Below are 17,363 nucleotides of genomic sequence, written 5' to 3' on the forward strand. Positions count from 1 at the left end.
AAATGGAGGTTGCTAGACTTTTTCTGGCCACCATCTCTACCATAAAAAACACAACAAACCTACAAAATAATAATTTGTGGGGAGGCGGTGGCATAGTGATACTGTCACTGGACTAGTAAACCAGAAAACCAGAGTAATGCTCTGGGGACCCAGGTTCAAATCCCGCCACGGTAGATGGTGAAATTAAAAGTCTAATGATGACCATGAAACCACTGCCGATTGTTGGAAACACCTATCTAGTTCACTAATATCCTTTAGGGAAGGGAACCTGTCATCCTTACCTGGTCTGGCCTACATGTGACTCCAGACCCACATCAATGTAGTTGACGGGCAGCATGGTGGTGCAGTGGTTAGCATTGCTGCCTCACGGCGTCGAGGTCCCAGGTTCGATCCCGGCTCTAGGTCACTGTCCGTGTGGAGTTTGCACATTCTCCCCATGTTTGCGTGGGTTTCACCCCCACAACCCAAAGATGTGCAGAGTCAGTGGATTGGCCACGTTAAATTGCCCTTAATTGGAAAAAATGAATTGGGTACTCTAAATTTTTAAAAAATCATTGTAGTTGATTCTTAACTGCCCATTGAAGGGCAATTAGTGATGGGCAATAAATGCTGGCACAGCCTGCGGCACCCACATCCCATCAACGAATTTTTTTAAAATTCGACAAAAGAGAACTGTGACATTTATTCTTTCATGGAACATGGGCATTGCTGGCAAGGCCAGTATTTATTGTCCATCACTAATTGCCTTCAAACTGAATGGCATGCTTTGCCATTTCAGAGGGTAGATTTAATTCCTTCAAGGACATGAATGAACCAGATGGATTTTTAACAACAATCTCTATTACTGAGGCTGGCTTTTGAATACCAGATCTTATTCATTGAATTTAAAATCCACCAACTGCTATGGTGGGATTCGAACCCAAGTCCCCGGAGGATTAGCCCCAGTCTCTAGATTACTAGCCCCGTGGCATTACCACCAGGCCACATGGTGATGCGTACTTTTCTTCCACCAATTTGAATGTTTTAAGCAAATTGCTTTAATTCCTAAGATAAAAACAAATTACCATGAGTGCTGTAATTTGAAACAAAAAAAGAAAAGTTTTGACAAAGCTTTGAAGAGAACAGCTTTGACTAAGAATCATCCGGACTCAAAATGTTAGCTCCTGTCTCTATCCACAGATGCTGTCAGGCCTGCTGCGATTGTCCAGTATTTTCTGTTTTTGCTTTCATTCCTAAGTTTTTTTATTAAGCAAAGATTCACAAACAAAATATTCATAAAAGAGAAAAAATATCAAGTAATATTGTATCTACTTTAAAGGATAATATTGTTGCAAAATAAACATTTGTAGAATAAGCTGGTATGATTTGCCACTTTGATGCTCTGGCACATTAATAAGGCTTATTCATCTTCTACGACCCAATTCTTTTAAATGCAGTTTTCATATCAGTATTTAAACATGCATTAAAATGATCAGAATAGCAATGCTTATTTGATATAGACTTCTGGACATTGCGATCTCAGCATTATACCTTTCTCTATGAAGAATCATTGAAGCGTTTATAAAGATTCACTGCATTGATGAAAACGTCAGCCCCTCAACTGAGTTCATGGTTCCCCCACGCAAAACTCTTCAAAATTGGTGACACTGTTGTTCAGATGCCAGGTGTGCTTATTAATTCATATTTCACACACAATCTTTCATGGAGAAGTGGAAATGTTTGAAATTAATAACTGTTCTTTGGAATTATGCTTAACACAAATTTTATTTAACAGCTGGAATCTACTTTCATAAAATATCAATTATAATGATTAATCTATTCATATTTTTCAGCCATGGAGATGACCTGATAGTGACCCCCTTTGCACAGGTAAGATGCATCATGTTTCACATGGGTTCAAGTTAATGAGCTGATTCACTTTATAAAGCTGTCTTTAGGAACTAATGAAAAAGCACCTTCAGTGAATTGTGTGTATTGCAGGGAATACTTTTTATTTGAATTCTCTATTGAGGGGCAACAGACAATATTTCCTACTTGAGGCTTCAGTTTGTCATAGGAAAATTTACTGAACATCACATGTTTATCTGTGTACTTATTTTTGTAAATTACAATATTATGTGGGTTTACTACTCTATGTACATGGCAAACATTAACTGTTTTGCGTACAGGAGCAGGAATGTGTTGTTGCAATTATACAGGGCCTTGGTGAGGCCACACCTAGAATATTGTGTGCAGTTTTGGTCTCCGTTTCTGAGGAAGAATGTTCTTGCTCTCGAGGATGTGCAGCGAAGGTTTACCAGACTGATTCTGGGGATGGCGGGACTGACATGAGATTTTCGCTGGAGTTCAGACGAATGAGGGGGATCTCATAGAGAGTTATAAAATTCTAACAGAATACAGGGAGGATGTTCCCGATGGTGGGTGTGTCCAGAACCAGGGGTCACAGTCTGAGGATTCGGGGTAGACCATTTAGGTCAGAGATGAAGAGACATTTCTTCACCCAGAGAGTGGTGAGCCTGTGGAATTTATTACCACAGGAAGTAGCTGAGGCCAAAACATTGAATACATTCAAGAGGCGGCTAGATTTGCACTTGAGGCGAATGGGATAAAGAGTTATGGGGAGAAAGCAGGATTAGGCTATTGAGCTGGACGATCAGCCATGATCGTGACGAATGGCCTCCTGCTCTTATCTTCTATGTTTCTGTATTACACAGACAAAAGCAGCTGAAGAATCAAATACGCTTTCTGTTGTGAGTTAATGGTCTAAAGTGGAGCTAATGTAAAAAAGAACAAGCTTGCCTCCATGGAATGTACATTAGACATGCAAGGCGTGATCTAACCGAATGGGAACAGAGGCCCGTAACGAGCACGTTTAGCTCACAGCGCTGAGAAACACCATGCTGCCGACCGGGACTCTGGTTCTATTTCGTGCCACAGTGGAGAATGGCCTGCCGAGGCTGCACTTAGTCCCATTTCCTGCACTGAAGAGCTCCTGTTGTGGAGACTAACACTGAACGGTGCTCGCCCGAGGTCTCCAAGGCGACGTGGTTAGATCCCAATGCCTCGGGAGATCATGGGAGAGCAAATTAAAGTGAGACTAGCTGTGTCACTCTCATTTGCAGTTTTGCAAAATACTGGTCCCACCCACAATTGGCAAGATTCAGATCACAAAGTCCAATGAGATCACATTAGATCTCGCGAGGTGTTTCGAATAGGGTAGATCCTGACATGTATCGGCCGCGACGCAGTGCCTTTAGAGCGCAATGCGACCGGTAGATTGCACTCGTAGAGTCCATAGAACCACTCCAGTGCAAAGGGAGGGCATTCAGTCCATCAAGTCTGCACAGAGCATCCGTAAGAGCATTCTACCTAGTCCCACTCCTGCACACTAGCCCTGTAACCCCACCTAACCTTTGAACACAAAGGGAAAATTTAGCATGGCCAATCCATCTAACCTGCACGTCTTTGGAATGTGGGTGGAAACCAGAGCCCCCGTAATAAACGCACGCAGACATGGGGAGAACGTGCAAACTCCGCACAGAGGAAGAGCTACCGTGCCACCCAGAGTGTACAGAAATGTTGTTTTGAAGCTCAAGTTGGACAGAAACCAGTGTTAGTGAGAAAATCAATACATGCAGATTAGACCCTAAGGTCCTCGCTTCTCGGCCTTTCGGCTAGGATGAGCGTGACGTTGGGTGTAATGCCTGAATCTGGTATGTCTCCCTTGTGGGCACAATGAATTGGATTCAATTTGAACTGGTTTTTGGAGCAGGCAAGGAGCTGGATTAGGGATTGTCCCTGTCCATACTCTAAGCTCTGGCTTTGTAACTCTGATAAAGGAATTTAAAAAAATTAGACCCTAAGGTCCTGGTTAACTAACATCAGTTGTTCGCATCCAATTTATTCATGTCATCTCTAGATACTTCACACAGAATTTTAAAACACTTACCAGAACCTGTGAGAGAAATCTTCCTTTCTTGCACAGCTATCAAATAGCACTGTCTAACCCGTATTGTACATAACTAATAAATAAATGAAGTGTTAGAGAAAGGCATGTAAATTGTGACTAGCTAATCAGGACAAATACACTCCTCTTGCCATCCTTTGTAGTTAAGAGCTTAATCATTTTCCTTTTTGAGTTCAGTGGATACCGACTAGAGCTAGATAATTTCAAAGTTTGGTCTAGACAAAAAGTATTATATGTGCTGCCTCTCGTTCCTTGGTACATACATTTGTATTTGTATCTCTGTAGGTGCTAGCAAGCCTGCGTACTGTAAGGAACAATTTTGCTACTCTAACCAACTTGCAAGATCGAGCATCCAGCAGCAAGTAAGTCAGACCAGTGTGGTACAAGTGTGCCGACTTTCAAATCTCATATCATAGAATGATACGACATACGAAATCGAAATATTTTTATGTCATCATTGGCTACAGGAATAGTGCCAGAGGACTGGAGGACAGCAAATGTGGTCCCTTTGTTCAAAAAGGGGAGCAGAGACAACCCCGGCAACTATAGACCGGTGAGCCTCACGTCTGTAGTGGGTAAAGTCTTGGAGGGGATTATAAGAGACAAGATTTATAATCATCTAGATAGGAATAATATGATCAGGGATAGTCAGCATGGCTTTGTGAAGGGTAGGTCATGCCTCACAAACCTTATTGAGTTCTTTGAGAAGGTGACTGAACAGGTAAATGAGGGTAGAGCAGTTGATGTGGTGTATATGGATTTCAGCAAAGCGTTTGATAAGGTTCCCCACGGTAGGCTATTGCAGAAAATACGGAGGCTGGGGATTGAGGGTGATTTAGAGATGTGGATCAGAAATTGGCTAGCTGAAAGAAGACAGCGGGTGGTGGTTGATGGGAAATGTTCAGAATGGAGTACAGTCACAAGTGGAGTACCACAAGGATCTGTTCTGGGGCCGTTGCTGTTTGTCATTTTTATCAATGACCTAGAGGAAGGCGCAGAAGGGTGGGTGAGTAAATTTGCAGACGATACTAAAGTCGGTGGTGTTGTCGATAGTGTGGAAGGATGTAGCAGGTTACAGAGGGATATAGATAAGCTGCAGAGCTGGGCTGAGAGTTGGCAAATGGAGTTTAATGTAGAGAAGTGTGAGGTGATTCACTTTGGAAGGAATAACAGGAATGCAGAATATTTGGCTAATGGTAAAGTTCTTGGAAGTGTGGATGAGCAGAGGGATCTAGGTGTCCATGTACATAGATTCCTGAAAGTTGCCACCCAGGTTGATAGGGTTCTGAAGAAGGCCTATGGAGTGTTGGCCTTTATTGGTAGAGGGATTGAGTTCCGGAGTCGGGAGGTCATGTTGCAGCTGTACAGAACCCTGGTACGGCCGCATTTGGAGTATTGCGTACAGTTCTGGTCACCGCATTATAGGAAGGACGTGGAGGCTTTGGAGCGGGTGCAGAGGAGATTTACCAGGATGTTGCCTGGTATGGAGGGAAAATCTTATGAGGAAAGGCTGATGGACTTGAGGTTGTTTTCGTTGGAGAGAAGAAGGTTAAGAGGAGACTTAATAGAGGCATACAAAATGATCAGGGGGTTGGATAGGGTGGACAGTGAGAGCCTTCTCCCGCGGATGGAAATGGCTGGCACGAGGGGACATAACTTTAAACTGAGGGGTAATAGATATAGGACAGAGGTCAGAGGTAGGTTCTTTACGCAAAGAGTAGTGAGGCCGTGGAATGCCCTACCTGCTACAGTAGTGAACTCGCCAACATTGAGGGCATTTAAACGTTTATTGGATAAACATATGGATGATAATGGCATAGTGTAGGTTAGGTGGCTTTTGTTTCGGTGCAACATCGTGGGCCGAAGGGCCTGTACTGCGCTGTATTGTTCTATGTTCTATGAAACAGGCCATTTGTGACCCATCAATCAAATGCCAGTGTTTTTTGTCCACAAGCTATATAACCAACCATAATTTTCAAAATATAATACGCCTCCAGATATTATGGGCTGGATTCTTCCGCCCCACCAGCCGCAAGATCGGCATGAGTGGGACGCAGACCATGTAAAGGTCCATTGACATCAGGTGGGAATTTCCGGTCACCAGGCAGGACAGCCGGAAAACCCCGCCCAATATGATCCCAGGCTTTCATGAACAAAAAGTCAAAATTGCCGTATAACCTAGAATTTGCCATACTGCGGTCAAAGTGTCATTAATCCCAGAGGCATGACTAACCAGTTGTCAGCTGCAGCAGGCTAGGGTGGCCTGTTTGAGAGTGCCACATCCCTGCATACCTGTTAACTTACCTGGATCATGAATATTCCACAAAAGGTTTCAGATGACATCCTACTTCTTATGGTGCCAGTTGATTTCTATAGTGGATTAAAGCCTTGAAATCCCCAAATGGTTTGCCTAGGAAGAGAAATGTCACCAAGCTGATCTTAAAAGAAATGCTACAAATTGGACTGTTAAACCCAGTTGCAGGCAGCAACTTTCTTTTGTAGCCTCCCTGTTTACTTTTTGAGTGTTTCCATCCTTCTGCTCCACCATAATTTTGAGGATCAATTGTGGCTCAGTGGGCTCTTGCCTCTGAGTCAACAAGGTTCTGGGCTCAAGTCCCACTCTGGGGCTTGAGTACAAAAGTCGAGGATGACACTCTGGTGCAGTTCTGAGGGAGTACTGCACTGTTGGAGGTGTCATTTTTCAAATGGGACATTAAACAGAGACCCCATCTGTCTTCTTAAAGAAATCCCAGATGAACTGAGATGTGGCCTGAGTTCCTCTGTGGACTCAATGAAAGGATCCAATCCTTTGCTTAGGAATAAGATTGACTGCATTTCCCAGAAGGCCCACTTGCCAGCTGGAAAAAAATCCAACTTTGATTTGGTGCACACCCTAAATTACAGATCAGCTTTTCAAGGAATGGTAGCTCTATGCCTACCATTACTGTACTTTAATTAATGCCTTTACTGCGTCTATAGAAAGCCTTGGCTTGCCATTTTTTCGTTCCTTTATTTTCTCTCAAATCCTTCTTAGCTCTTCTAATTTTCTATTATATGGCTTCCCTATATTCTGTATATTTTTCCTGGCTTCCTTTATTTTTTATCTCCCCTTTTGCACAAATGCACCATTTTACTTTCAGATTTGATTTAATCTCCCTATTCGTCTCAAACTTAGAATAGATTGACACTATTATTCTTTCTACCCCCCGATAAAATATTTAGCATAGTTTCACCTGCCAATTGTTTTTTCTCCAGGGAAGACTTCTCTTTATCTCAGTTTGCTGTTTTCATTCAAGTAACCACATCTCGGGCGGGTTTCTCCGACCCCCCAGCGGGTCGGAGAATCGCCGGGGGGGGCGGAGTAAATCCCGCCCGGCCGCCCCGCGATATTCTCCGGCCCCCCAAAAATCCCGTCGTCGTGGATCACGCCGCGTGCCTCGGAGAATGTCGAGGACCGGCGCGAAGCAACGGGCCCCGGGGCCACCCTAATTCTCCGGGCCGGATGGGCCGACGTGACCACGGGTCATGCCAGCGTAAATCAAACCACCTATTTAATGGGGTCAACAAGTCGTGATGGTGGATGCCGGCCAGCGCAGAGGTGGGGGTCGGCGTGGGGCTGCCGCCGGAGAAGTGACGGCACGGCCGCAGGTGGTGGAGGGGTCACAGGAGCCGTTGGAGTGGGCGTGCCGGAGGGGAGGGGCTGGGGGAAAGGGAGGGGCTGTGGGGGAGGGAAGGGCTGGGGGGGGGGGAGGGAGGGTCTGGGGGGAGGGAAGGGCTGGGGGGAGGGAGGGTCTAGGGGAGGGGAGTGGAGGGGGGGTTGGAGGAGGGTGAGTGATGGAGAGGGTGGGTTTGGGGAGGGTGCATGCCGGGGAGGGGGGGGGGGGGGGCAGGAGGGGGTGGTTGGCGGAGTGCGTGCCGGGGGAGGGGGGGGGGGGGGGTGTCCGTCTGACCATGTGCCAGCTGGCAACAGTCACGATCATGCAGCCCATGGCACCTGGCTGCGGGGGGTGGGTATTGGCAATGGTGACATGTCGTCTATTCCCTCCACCCCCACCCCACCCCCTGAAGGCCGTTATGTTTGGTCATCACCCAGCGATGTTGGCCGCAGTGACAGGAGCGGCACTTCTACATGTTGCCCTGGGGGAGCTGGAGCAGGAGCGTGCCAGGGAGCCGGTGGAGGCTGCCACAGAGGAGCGTGCCGCAGGGAGGCAGGTGGCAGCCGCCCAGGCTGGAGGGTCGCCCGCACGACAGGACGAGGAGGAGATGTTGGTGGTGCCATGGCGACGGAGACGCCCGATGAGGCCCCGTGTGTACCAGTCCTGCTCGTCATATCAGGACCTCACAGACCGGGCATGCAGGAGGAGACTCCGGAGGAGCCGGGAAACTGTGGCACACACCTGCCACCTGATGGCACACCTGGCACTGCATGGCACTGGGGGAGGACACCCTCGCCCCGTGGCCTTCAAGGTTACGGTGGCCATGAACTTCTATGGAGTGCCAAGTGGGGACCTCTCCGGCATCTCGCAGGTGCACCGGTGCATCCGTGCAGTGACAGATGCCCTATATGCCATTGCAGACCGCTACATCAAGTCCCCTGTGGACCGGGCCAGCCAGGTTGCCCGGGCAGCGGGCTTCGCTGCGGCGGCCAGGATGCCCATGGTCTAGGGGATGAGCGATGGGATGCACGTCGCCGTGCGGCCACCTGCGGATAACAGGGCCGTGTTCACGAATAGGAAGGGAACCTATTCCATGAACACTCAGGTGGTCTGCGACCACCGCATGATGATCTGCGCCCGGTACCCGGGCAGTGTACATGACTCATTCGTATTGCCGCAATCTTTCATCCCCACCATGTTCGAGGGACGCCCCCCCCCCCCCCCCCCCCCCCCCCCCCAGCTGAGGGGCTGGTTACTGGGCGACAGGGGTTACCGTTGCGGTCGTGGCTGATGACGCCTATACAGAGGCCACAGACTGACGCGGAGAACCGCTACAATGATGCCCATGCAGTGACCAGGGGTGTGATAGAGATGCGCTTCAGGTGCCTGGACTGCTCTGGAGGGGCCCTCCAGTACCCGGCAGACAGGGTCGGCTGCATCGTTGTGGTCTGCTGCCTCCTGCACAACATAGCCCAGCAGAGGGGCGATGTGCTGCAAGCAGAGGAGGGGGAAGGGAAGGAGCAGCAAGGGGAGGCGCAGACCTCCCCTGATGAGGAGGATGGGGGCAATGGTCAGGACAGACAGGGCTGGACATGGACGGGAGGCTGCTCACCGTTACCGGCTGGGACAGCGGGCACAGGACAGGCTGATAGCCACCCGGTTCATAGACGAGGGGGGCATGGGAATCATCGGGTATGGGCACAGACTGCACACTACGGCACCAACCTACCATCCTCTCCCCACCCACCCACCAGCCTATCACCCTCGCCCCACCCACCTACCACCCTCACCCCACCTGCATGCACACCTCCATTGCACATCCACCTGCGGCACAACAGGTCGGGCTCACACGGTCGCCAGTGGAAGCGTGTCTATTGCAGGCCATGCAGGATGATGACAACCCGCTCTGCGATGAGCTCTGGGCTCCACATCGTTGGACAATGTCTGACCAATGGCCACAGTACCACCCTCCACCCGGACTGCCCCTGCATGCGGCCGTGACACTGCAGCGCACGGTCCCGTCGTCTGCCCGGGGGGATGGCGAGGGTGACCCAGGGGGAGGGGGGGGAAACATTCACCTGAGGCTGACGTTCTATCATCCCTCCCACACACACTGCCACTCACCTCACACCACAGCCCCGCATACATCAGACAGAGCACAAAGGCAGCTTCTGTAGGTGTGAAAGTGATTTTAATAACAAACATACACGTGCCCTAGCCCCTATAACTAATCTGTGCCCTGCACCCGTGCCAACTTACTCAGTGTCTAATGTTTTGGTCTTACGGGTCCTTTGACTACGTCTAGGTGGTTCCCCAGACGGTACAGCAGAACTGGAGGTGGACTCCTGTGATTCCTGCCCTGTGACTAGTGACCCCTTTGGCGGCCGTTTCCTGGGGCGGCCCAGCCTAGATGGGCCAGGCTGCGGCCCGGGCGACTGGGATGGCAAGCTGCCAGCCTGTCCTGCCCTTTGCCCACCAGATGCACCTGGGATGGAAGGGGGGGAGTCCGAGGTGTCGCGGTGTTCCGGGACCCGGGACAGGAGGACCCGGAAAAGGCCCCAGCAGCTCCTCCTCCCTCGGGGTGCCCGATGACCGCCGGGCCTCTCCATGGGTCGGGGATGCGAACGGACCGAGCATCCGACGCCCCCCCCCGACACCTGGCGCTGCCAGTCCTGGAGGCCCGCCCTGGTATCAACAAGGGTCTGCAAGTTTGCAGCCATGGAGCTCAGGGAGTTGGCCATCCCTGTCTGTGCCTGGGTGACACCGACCAGCACCTCGGCAATGGCGCCAATGCCCTCAGCCATGGCCTGCTGAGACTGGGCCACGGCCTGCAGAGGCAGGGCCACGGCGTTGAGCGCCTCTGTGGTCTGCTGCTGGCTCTGGCTCATGGCTGCCTGTCAGAGGGCAGCCATGTCCAGGGCCACGGACACCACCCGCACGTAACGCCCCAGGCCTTGCATACTGCGACCCATGTCTGACACCGTCGCACCCATTGCCTCCACCGCAGATGCCACCCATGCGGTTTCGGCATGGGTGGCACGCTGACCGGCACCACTCCCTGCTCCTGCACGCGGGTGGACTCCTCGATCTGCAGCTGCCGCAAGCCGGCCGTCACCCCTTCGATCGTGCCTTGGTCCATGCTGCATCAGGTCTATGGGTGGGTGTAGTAACTCCAGGAACCCGTCTGGGCGGCAGATGGTTGCCTGCGCCGGGCGGCCCTCTGACCCGGCCCCTCAGCTGCTCCTGCCTCCACCTGCTGTACCGGGACGGCTGTGTTGTGCGCACCAGCAAGTGCCCCAGATGCCTCATCGCTAAAGTGCCCAACCGAGGTAAGTGTCTCGGCGATGGTGGAGGGTGCAGGAGATAGCAGTGGCGTAGTGTTGTGCTCCTCATCCGACCCAAAGTCCAGCGTCCCCTGGAATGGTGATTCCTGTCCATCCGTCCCCTGTGCGTCAGTGTTGTGTGCGTCAGTGTCGTGTGCGTCAGTGTTGTGTGCGTCAGTGTCGTGTGCGTCAGTGTCCTGTGCGCCAGTGTCCTGTGCGTCAGTGTCCTGTGCGTCAGTGACGTGTACGTCGGTGTCCTGTGCGTCGGTGTCCTGTATGTCAGTGTCCTGTGCGTCAGTGTCCTGTGCATCGGTGTCCTGGGCGTCAGTGTCCTGTGCGTCAGTGTCCTGTGCATCAGTGTCGTGTGCGTCAGTGTTGTGTGCGTCAGTGTCCTGTGCGTCGGTGTACTGTGCGTCAGTGTCCTGTGAGTCAGTGACGTGTACGTCGGTGTCCTGTGTGTCAGTGTCCTGTGCGTCAGTGTCCTGTGCATCGGTGTCCTGGGCGTCAGTGTCCTGTGCATCAGTGTCCTGTGCGTCAATGTCCTGGGCGTCAGTGTCCTGTGCGTCAGTGTCCTGTGCGTCAGTGTCCTGTGCATCGGTGTCCTGTACGTCAGTGTCCTGGGCGTCAGTGTCCTGTGCGTCAGTGTCCTGTGCGTCAGTGTCCTGGGCGTCAGTGTCCTGTGCGTCAGTGTCCTGTGCGACAGTGTCCTGTGCATCGGTGTCCTGTGTGTCAGTGTCCTGTGCGTCAGTGTCCTGTGCATCGGTGTCCTGGGCGTCAGTGTCCTGTGCGTCAGTGTCCTGTGCGTCAGTGTCGTGTGCGTCAGTGTCGTGTGCGTCAGTATTGTGTGCGTCAGTGGCCTGTGCGTCGGTGTCCTGTGTGTCAGTGTCCTGTGAGTCAGTGACGTGTACGTCGGTGTCCTGTGCGTCAGTGTCCTGTGTGTCAGTGTCCTGTGCGTCAGTGTCCTGTGTGTCAGTGTCCTGTGAGTCAGTGTCCTGTGAGTCAGTGACGTGTACGTCGGTGTCCTGTGCGTCAGTGTCCTGTGTGTCAGTGTCCTGTGCGTCAGTGTCCTGTGCATCGGTGTCCTGGGCGTCAGTGTCCTGTGCGTCAGTGTCCTGTGCGTCAGTGTCCTGTGCGTCAGTGTCCTGTGCATCGGTGTCCTGTACGTCAGTGTCCTGTGCGTCAGTGTCCTGTACGTCGGTGTCCTGTGCGTCGGTGTCCTGTGCGTCGGTGTCCTGTGCGTCAGTGTCCTGTGCGTCAGTGTCCTGTGCGTCGGTGTCCTGGGCGTCAGTGTCCTGGGCGTCAGTGTCCTGTGCGTCAGTGTCCTGTGCGTCAGTGTCCTGTGTGACAGTGTCCTGGGTAGGTGTGTCCTGGGTAGGTGTGTCCTGGGTAGGGGTGTCCTGGGTCGGCTGCGACGGGGGCCTGTACCTGTGGTTGCTCCTCTCATCACTGAGTCTGGCCCGCCGGCGTCGCCGCACTCGCACTAGATGGGGGCGTCGTCTCCCTGGTGCTCCGGGTCTGTCCCTGGCTCGTGGCCGCCCTGGATTGTCCTGGGGGCGTTGTATGCCTGATGGGCCGGGTCTCTCTCTGGCTCGTGGCCGCCCTGGATCGTCCTGGGGGTGTCGTATGCCTGATGGGCCGGGTCTCTCTCTGGCTCGTGGCCGCCCTGGATCGTCCTGGTCGCCATCCGCGGGGAAGGGTGGGTCAACATTTGGTCCTGCAATACACAATACAGCATGCATGGTTAGACACGCAGACGGGGATAGGTGGCAGGGGGGATATGGGGGAAGGGGGATATGGGGGAAGGGGATAAGGGGGAAGGAGGATATGGGGGAAGGGCATAAGGGGGATATGGTGGAAAGGGGATATGGGGGAAGGGGGCAGCAGTGGGGGGTCTCACTTGGTGGTGCGCCCCCCGATCTCTGCATCCGCAACCTCCCGGTCCTCGAGTCCGCCTGCAAGTTCCAGGCCCCCCCCCCCCACTCATGGATGGTGAGTTGTCGCAGCTTGGGTGGACCCCCTCCGGTCCTCTCACGCTCCCAGTTGTTGTGAACACGCTTCTCCTGTGGGGGGGGGGGGGGGGAGTGGCAGGGATAAAGGGCAACAGTGTTAGGCAGATAATGTACATGCGGACCAGCGGTTGTGTGTATGTTGGCAGAGGTTCACAACCCATCCTGCCACTGGAGCCTGCATGGGTGGCTGCAGCCATGTCGGTTGCAGCTAGGGCTGTGCCGCCCATCGGAGGTGGTGGGGGAGGAGAGGGGGCTACTCACCCTGGCCACCCTGACAAGGTCATTGGTCTTCTTGTGACACTGGCCTTGCTGTCACGGCCACGGTACTGACGGCCTCTGCCACCTCACTCCACAGACGCCGGCTGACGCGTGGTGCGACCCTGCGGCCGTGTCCGGGGTACAGGGCCTCCCTCCTCTGCTCCACTGCGTCCAGGAGCGCCTCGATGTCCCCCTCCTGGAAACTTGGCGCTGTGCGGCGGGTGGCCATTTTGACGGGTCTCCGGCGGGGGGGGGGGGGGGGGGGGGGGGAACGTCTTTTGTGCTGCGACGCGGGGGGGCTGACCTTTGTGCTGCGCAGTGTCACTGACGGCGCGCGCGTCCATGACGGGTGACGCCGTTGCGAATGGCGTCACACCGTTGCTAGCCCATTCCGGGCCGGAGAATTTGCGACGTTTCGGGGGGCCCGACGCCGGAGTGATTCGCGCCGTTTTTGCCGCCGGGTTCGGGCCATCACGCCTATTCACGGAAAATCCCGCCCCTCAACCTTCATCCTGATAGACTGAACATTTCATTCATTGGGGTAATGTAAAACTGGTGAGAGCGAAGGTACAGCACATTTTACAGGCTTTCTGATTTTTATTTTTATTGAAATTATTGGAAATAAAAATTGAGAGATGCAAAATAGTCTGTTGATTCACTAGAACCCATTGTACACTATCACATAAGGTCAAAATTACCCCTTTTGTTCCCAAATGTTACTCTTGCTCTGCCTGATTATCTCAAATGGAGTTTACCTGAGGAGCAATTCAGAAAACATTTTTATTTTTGATCAGTCTGATCTCTCACATTTACATCTGTGCTGTTATCTCAACTGAATTGTTGAGATACCCAAAGACATAAACACCTGACATAAAATTAAATTGGAAAATACTATTGAGAAACATTTGAGAGTCTTGTGGTTGTTACTGTGTAGGTTCTTTCATCCAGAACACATCATGTACCACAGCAACCTCTGCTGGTGCAAAATGCTGAAACAATAATTTGAGTTTCTGGAGACAACGATTAGATTCATTGCAGCAATTATGTTCTATGGAAGTAAACATGTGTCATCAGCATTAGCACTATTAGCTTCCTATTATGCCATCATAAAGTGCATGAAATAGGGTCTTCTGGCCATTTTACATAAGAAGAAAATTGGTAGAAGAAAACAGTTCAAGAAAATGCAAATACTTGAACAAAATACCTTGCACTCAGTTAATACTTTGTTCCTGTTGTTCCATTAACTTTCAGCAGTGCAAAGCAAATATAATTACCATAAATGTGTTTTTCCTATTGTCACTTTCATTCCTTCAAATAGATATAATTTATTGTTTAACTATATATATATATATTCACAATTGATTAAAATACATTAAATAGTCTTCTGTTGTTGGAACAAATTTTTTTTCAAAGTAAAGATTGACAAGAGTGGCCATAGAATCATAGAATTTACAGTGCAGAAGAAGGCCATTTGGCCCATCGAGTCTGCACCGGCCCTTGGAAAGAGCACCCTACTTAAACCCACGCTTCCACCCTATCCCCGTAACCCAGTCATTGTTAGATATATGATCTGGTGGCGTCTGACTCTTTTGGCACCATTTTCATTACCAGTTCCCAGAGGTTTGACCGGCACCTCTGAACCTGTGAGTGAAGAAAAGATATTGCGAGAATTCTAACTTTCTGCATTTATTTTAATGATTCAGGCGCTCACCGATGTGTAACCAGCCACCCATGAATAAGCCAAGTTTTACAGGTGAGTGATTCTTCTTCATAAAAACTTCTTCAATGTGAATTATACCAAGTGACACATTTTGTGCAGCATGGTCATTAATTTCATTGTCTGCTGTACACTCTAGTAGTTTTTATATGTCTTCTGGTGTTGGATTAAAGTGACATTGCGAGAGGCCACACAACAGGTTGTCTTTTTGCATTCTGAGGAAAGTAGACAACCTGAAAGTCATGAAGCATGCTTTTTGTACAGATATTTGTGTCTGATTATTAAGTCTTATTTCCAGAAACTTGAGAATTGGTCATTTGCATCCAATCTATTGTCAAATGGCCGAATGGCACATGTTACAGGCAAAGCTTAAGAAGAGCAGGAAGATAAGGAGTAAGAGATGGACATTAGCAAAACAAAATATGATTTTCACACAGTTGACACAACTGAACTAATTATTTTTTAAGTGCAAATTCGGTTTGGAACCAAAGAGGTTTGCAACATATGAGGAATATTTTTATTTATTATTTTCTTTATCCATTGGGACCATTTTATCTGTGTTATCTCTGCTGAAATATCCCAAACTAATCTTACTGCACCACTGCCTCCCCGTGCACCGTTAAGGTTCTATACAAAGTTGTTGTTTTATGTTTATGTGAAACTTCTGTGAAGGTACCTCATTATAGATGTTAGGCAAATAAGCATATTCAACCTGAGGTGGGGCATAGAACAAGGAGGGAGAGTTTTCACTTGTTGGAAATTAATAGTTTCTGACATAGGAAGAAAATACAGCTGAAGGGTCTTCTTGTTAATTGACAAGGGTCTTTAAACTGAATTTATTGTATGGAAGAGAAACGTTGATAGACAACTCAGGTGAGCTTTTTTATGTGTACAACTTTGTTTTATAATAATGAGTTTGAAAATGACACGTGTTGAAGTGCAGCTCATTAAGAGTGTGCTTGGGTTTACGTGTGCTCAATATTAACACTGCCACAGGGGTGCTGGAATTCAGGTCCCTCAGTTCAGCTTAGAGTGAGACAGCCACAAAAGTTCATGATGATTATTTTAGGAAGAACAAACATCCTTAATAAGGTACTGAAGGCAATTCTTTTGAAAAACATACTTAATTTAAAAAAGTACAAAATCATGCAGGGATGCAGTCTGCAAGTGATTATTCCTAACTGTATTATACACATTTTCTGTGTGCTTTGTGTTGAGGATGTGCTTCGTGCTGCTATTGGATTGTTTTAATTTGCAGTTTCTCTAACCTCTATCTAGATACACATTTAAGTAGCAGAATTAGATATCTGCACAAATTCATTGACAATGAATAAGTTCTTATTTTGAATCTTAATGCATAATTTTGCACAACTTGTGAATTTGAATTTCCCTGCAGCTAAAATGTTGGGGTGGTAGTGGTGGGGGGAGGGGGGGGGGGGTGGGGGTGCTGCGGTTACACATGATCCTCAATTGCTAAAGGCGAGACCTCCGCCCCTTCCCAGGAACACATCTTGCCCTTAGCGACCTGCTGATCAGTCTGATTTTCTTGCAACTCTGTAATCCCAGTAGTGCCAGCCAGAATTGGAGATCATTGCTGGGTCTTTGAACAGTCTCCAATGCGGAGGAAACTGCACTGACGGGTGAGTACAGGATCGGGAGTCTTGGCAAGGGTATTGGTTGAGTCAGGCCGGTGTAGGAGGATAGGTTCAAGAAGTCAGAGAGTAGAGTTAATTGGTGAATGCCCTTGGGAGTGAGTGTGTCAGATGGGCATGAGAGGTCCAAGAGAGGTCCCCCCTCCATGCCCGACAAGCGAGCTCCTTGGTGTACAAAACGGGGCTATGTGTGGCCTCGGCCGCGCGTTCCCCATTGAGGCCTCTTATCAAGTGCAAGTTGCGTTTTATAGCTTTGTGTTTCTCAGCGCTGCGAGCACCGGGAAACACGCGGCTAAACAGGCTCACTATGGGACTTTGTTCCCATTTAGTTATATTGCGCCCAAAGTAACAGCAAAGAGGAGATCATTTCATTGTATTCTCCCAACATCTTGTTGTAACTTTAGAAGAAGAGTGGTGTAAAACTTGGAGAACAGCATTAAAAAATCATGTTTGTGCTGTCGGGGTGGCTTCACCCGGCATCTACCGGCTGTGGTCAAGTTCGAGCGCGACACGGCGGGTAGATCGGGCTCCTAAGACAAATCCAAGCTGGCGAATTACCACTCCATCAGTCTACCCTCAATAACCAGCAAAGTGCTGGAAGGTGTCATAAATGATGAAAGGATGCCTTGATATTGGGAGAGTAACTCACACCTCACATCTGGAATACAGCTCTTTTTTCCATGTTTTCCAAATCTATAATGAAGTTAGGAGCTCAGTGGCCCTGGCAGAATCCAAACTGAGTAGGTTATTACTATGTATGCGGCACTTGATAGCACGATAG

General features: G+C 50.0%; 1 protein-coding gene across 4 annotated transcripts in view; it reads left to right on the top strand.

Moving 5' to 3' along the window:
- pde4d (phosphodiesterase 4D, cAMP-specific) overlaps positions 1-17,363 on the top strand; it is a 1,019,730-nt gene that overhangs the window by 724,771 nt on the left and 277,596 nt on the right. For all 4 annotated transcript variants that reach the window (XM_072496986.1, XM_072496984.1, XM_072496985.1 and 1 more), the window contains 3 exons: positions 1,833-1,869; positions 4,253-4,329; positions 14,917-14,966. In XM_072496986.1, coding sequence (XP_072353087.1) covers positions 1,833-1,869; positions 4,253-4,329; positions 14,917-14,966 — 164 coding nt within the window. The remainder of the gene's footprint in view (positions 1-1,832; positions 1,870-4,252; positions 4,330-14,916; positions 14,967-17,363) is intronic.

This window comes from Scyliorhinus torazame, chromosome 3 (genome assembly GCF_047496885.1).
Source record: "Scyliorhinus torazame isolate Kashiwa2021f chromosome 3, sScyTor2.1, whole genome shotgun sequence".
Lineage (NCBI taxonomy): Eukaryota > Metazoa > Chordata > Chondrichthyes > Carcharhiniformes > Scyliorhinidae > Scyliorhinus > Scyliorhinus torazame.